Here is a 2,710-nt window from a genome sequence, read left to right as displayed (position 1 = left end):
GCCCCCACCCCCGCCAGCAGCGGCAGCAGCTCCCGCATCTTCTCCTTCAGATCCTGCAGAAAAAAAATCGGGAAAAATGGCCCCAAAATCCCGGTATTCGCCTTTAGATCCTGCAGAAAAAAAATCGGGAAAAACGGCCCCCAAAATCCCAGGGTTCACGTTGTTGTTCCTTCAGATCCTGAGGAAAAAATTTGGGAAGAATCAGTCCTGAAATCCCAGGGTTCACCTTCCAATCTTGAGCGAAAAAAAAAAAAAAAGGGAAAAATTGGTTCCAAAATCCCGGGGTTCAGGGGTTTTTTTGGAAGCTGTTTGTTCCTTGGGATAAATGGGGGTGTTCAGGTTTGGGAATTCCAAAAAAATTTGGGGTTTTCAGCTCTGGAAGCCCCAAAAGGATCCTAAGGCCTGATCCCACGGGAAAAATCCTGACATGTGGAAGGAATAAACAAGCGGAAAACTGAAATACAGCGGGAATAAATCAGGGGAAATCACGGAATAAATCAGGGGGGAAAAAGGGCCGGAACGCTGGGATTTTTTTGAGATAAAAAGTGTGAGTTTCTCACCTGGAAGCTGCGGGCGTTGAGGGCTTTGTGGCCCTCAGAGGCCACGCGGAGCCGCGAGTCCAGGCCCTTCATCAGCGCCTCTGTGTTCCGCACGTACTGCAGGTCCCGGAAGGTGCGGAGGTCCAGGACTTCCATGGACTGGGAAATGTTCTGCACCTGCAGAGGTCGTTAATGGGGTTAATTACGGTAATTAATGGGGTTAATCGGGTTATTAACGGGGTTCATCACGGTCATTAATGGGGTTAATCGCCGTAATTAATGGGGTTAATCACAGCAATTAATGGAGTTAATAATGGTCATTAATGGGGTCAATGACGGTAATTAATGGGGTTCATCGCGGTCATTAATGGGGTTAAACACAGTTATTAATGGCGTTAATCAGGGTGATAAATGGGGTCAACCACGGTCATTAATGGGGTTCATCACAGTCATTAATGGCAATCTCCATAAGGATCCTCATCCCTGGAATCCCACAGGGATTTTCCCCTCAATTCCAAATCCCCACATTCCCAACACCAATTAACCCCCCCATTACCCACGCAAGTTAATTCATTAACAAATTCCACAATAATTAACCCGTTCCCATCAATTAACTGATTAATCAGCAATCGGTTCTGGACCGTTCGGGAATTCCCGACCTTTTCCAGGAGCTGCCGGAGCTGGAGGCTGCGGAGGTCGCGGGAGCAGGATCCCTGCACGGGGATCACGGCGGTGCAGAGACATTTCCCGTCCGGAGCCTGCGCCGAGGTGAAAACCTGCCAGCCCTCGTCTGGGCTCTGGAAAAGGGTCTGGAAAATCGGGATCGGCACCTCAGAATTCCCAAAAAACAGGGGGAGATCTGGAAATTCCCAGGTACCAGAGAATCCCGATCCCAAAATTCAGTTTATTCCCATTTGGGTCTCTTTTCAGCCACTTTCCCCCCATTTCCCCCTCTTTCTTCCCCATCTTTCTTCCCCATTTCCCCCCTTTTTCCCCATTTTTCCTTCCTTCCCCCCTTTTTCCCATTTTTCCTCCCATTCCCTGGCAGATGACGTCACAACCGCACTGACGTCACACTCCACAGGTAAAAAAAATAAATAAGGGAAAATCCCTCCAGGATTTCCCCAAAAATTCGGGATAAACCCCTCAAAAAAAAAACCGGGATAAACCTCGGGAATTACCCCACTTGGCGCCAGCCCCAAAATCGCCGTTTTTCCACCCAAAAGGGAAAATCCGGAAATAAAAAAATTCCCAGGGAAAAAAACGGGAGCGGGAGCAGCCGCAGCCCCCCCCCCAGCCTCTGGAGCCGTCATGAATCCTTAATTAGGGAGCGTAATGAATAATTAATGAGGGAGAGTTAATGAATAATTAATGGAAGCGGCCTGGCCAGGGGGAGGCGCTGGGAGGGGTTTGGGATTTTGGGGGGAAAAGAGGAAAAAAAGGGAGAATTTTCCAGGGATGGAGGCGAGATTTCGGATTTGGGATTTTGGGGGAAAAGTGGGAATTTCCCAGGGATTTGGGATTTTGGGGGAAAAAAAAGGGGGGGACGGGGAAAAAAGAGGGAATTTCTCAGGGATGGAGGCAGGATTTGGGATCTGGGATTTGGGGGGAAAAGGGGGGAATTTGGGATGAGAAGGAAACTGGGGAGAGGAATTTGGGATCTTTGGGGGAAAAGGGTGAATTTCCAAGGGACGAGACCCCAAATTCAGGGATTGTGTCCCGAACATTCAGGAATGAGGGACCCCAAAACCCAGGGATTCTCCCTCATTCCAGAAACCCCAAAATCCAGGAATAAAAAAAGAGAGAGCTCTTCCCATTTTTTGGGGGTGGTGTGAGAATCCAAATTTTTCTTCCCAAATCCCAATTTTTTCTCCCCAAATGCCAAATTCCCAAGGCCGAACTGGGAAATTCCATCCCATCTCTTTGGGAAGGGGAGGAAAAAAAAAATTTAAAAATCCGGTTTTCCCCAAAAACCACAAAACATAAAAGCAAACAAGCAAAAAAAAAAAAAGAAAAACTCCCGGGATTTTTGGGCTGAATTCTGCTCATTCCTGGTTTTTATTCCAGGGGCCGCTTCCCGGTGATAAATGAGGGACAAGGGTGGTTAATGAGGCGCTAATTAACGTCCGCGGCCGCTAATTACCCCGCGGCGTTGATTGACAGCTGGTGGG

At 48.3% G+C, this 2,710-nt stretch overlaps 1 protein-coding gene across 1 annotated transcript in view; it reads right to left on the bottom strand.

The window, feature by feature from the left end:
* OLFM2 (olfactomedin 2) overlaps positions 1–1,773 on the bottom strand; it is a gene marked incomplete at its 3' end in the record, with an annotated part of 4,055 nt that extends 2,282 nt beyond the window's left edge. Inside the window, exons 1-4 of the mRNA XM_031065411.1 lie at positions 1,721–1,773; positions 1,199–1,348; positions 561–716; positions 18–53 (exon numbers count right to left, since the gene is read on the bottom strand). Of these exons, the coding sequence (XP_030921271.1) occupies positions 18–53; positions 561–695 (171 nt within the window). The remainder of the gene's footprint in view (positions 1–17; positions 54–560; positions 717–1,198; positions 1,349–1,720) is intronic.
* Between the last annotated feature and the right edge of the window lie 937 nt (positions 1,774–2,710).

The sequence above is a fragment of the Geospiza fortis genome, unplaced genomic scaffold (genome assembly GCF_000277835.1).
Source record: "Geospiza fortis unplaced genomic scaffold, GeoFor_1.0 scaffold2674, whole genome shotgun sequence".
In the NCBI taxonomy this organism is placed as follows: Eukaryota; Metazoa; Chordata; class Aves; order Passeriformes; family Thraupidae; genus Geospiza; species Geospiza fortis.
This window is presented reverse-complemented; position numbering and strand designations above follow the sequence as displayed.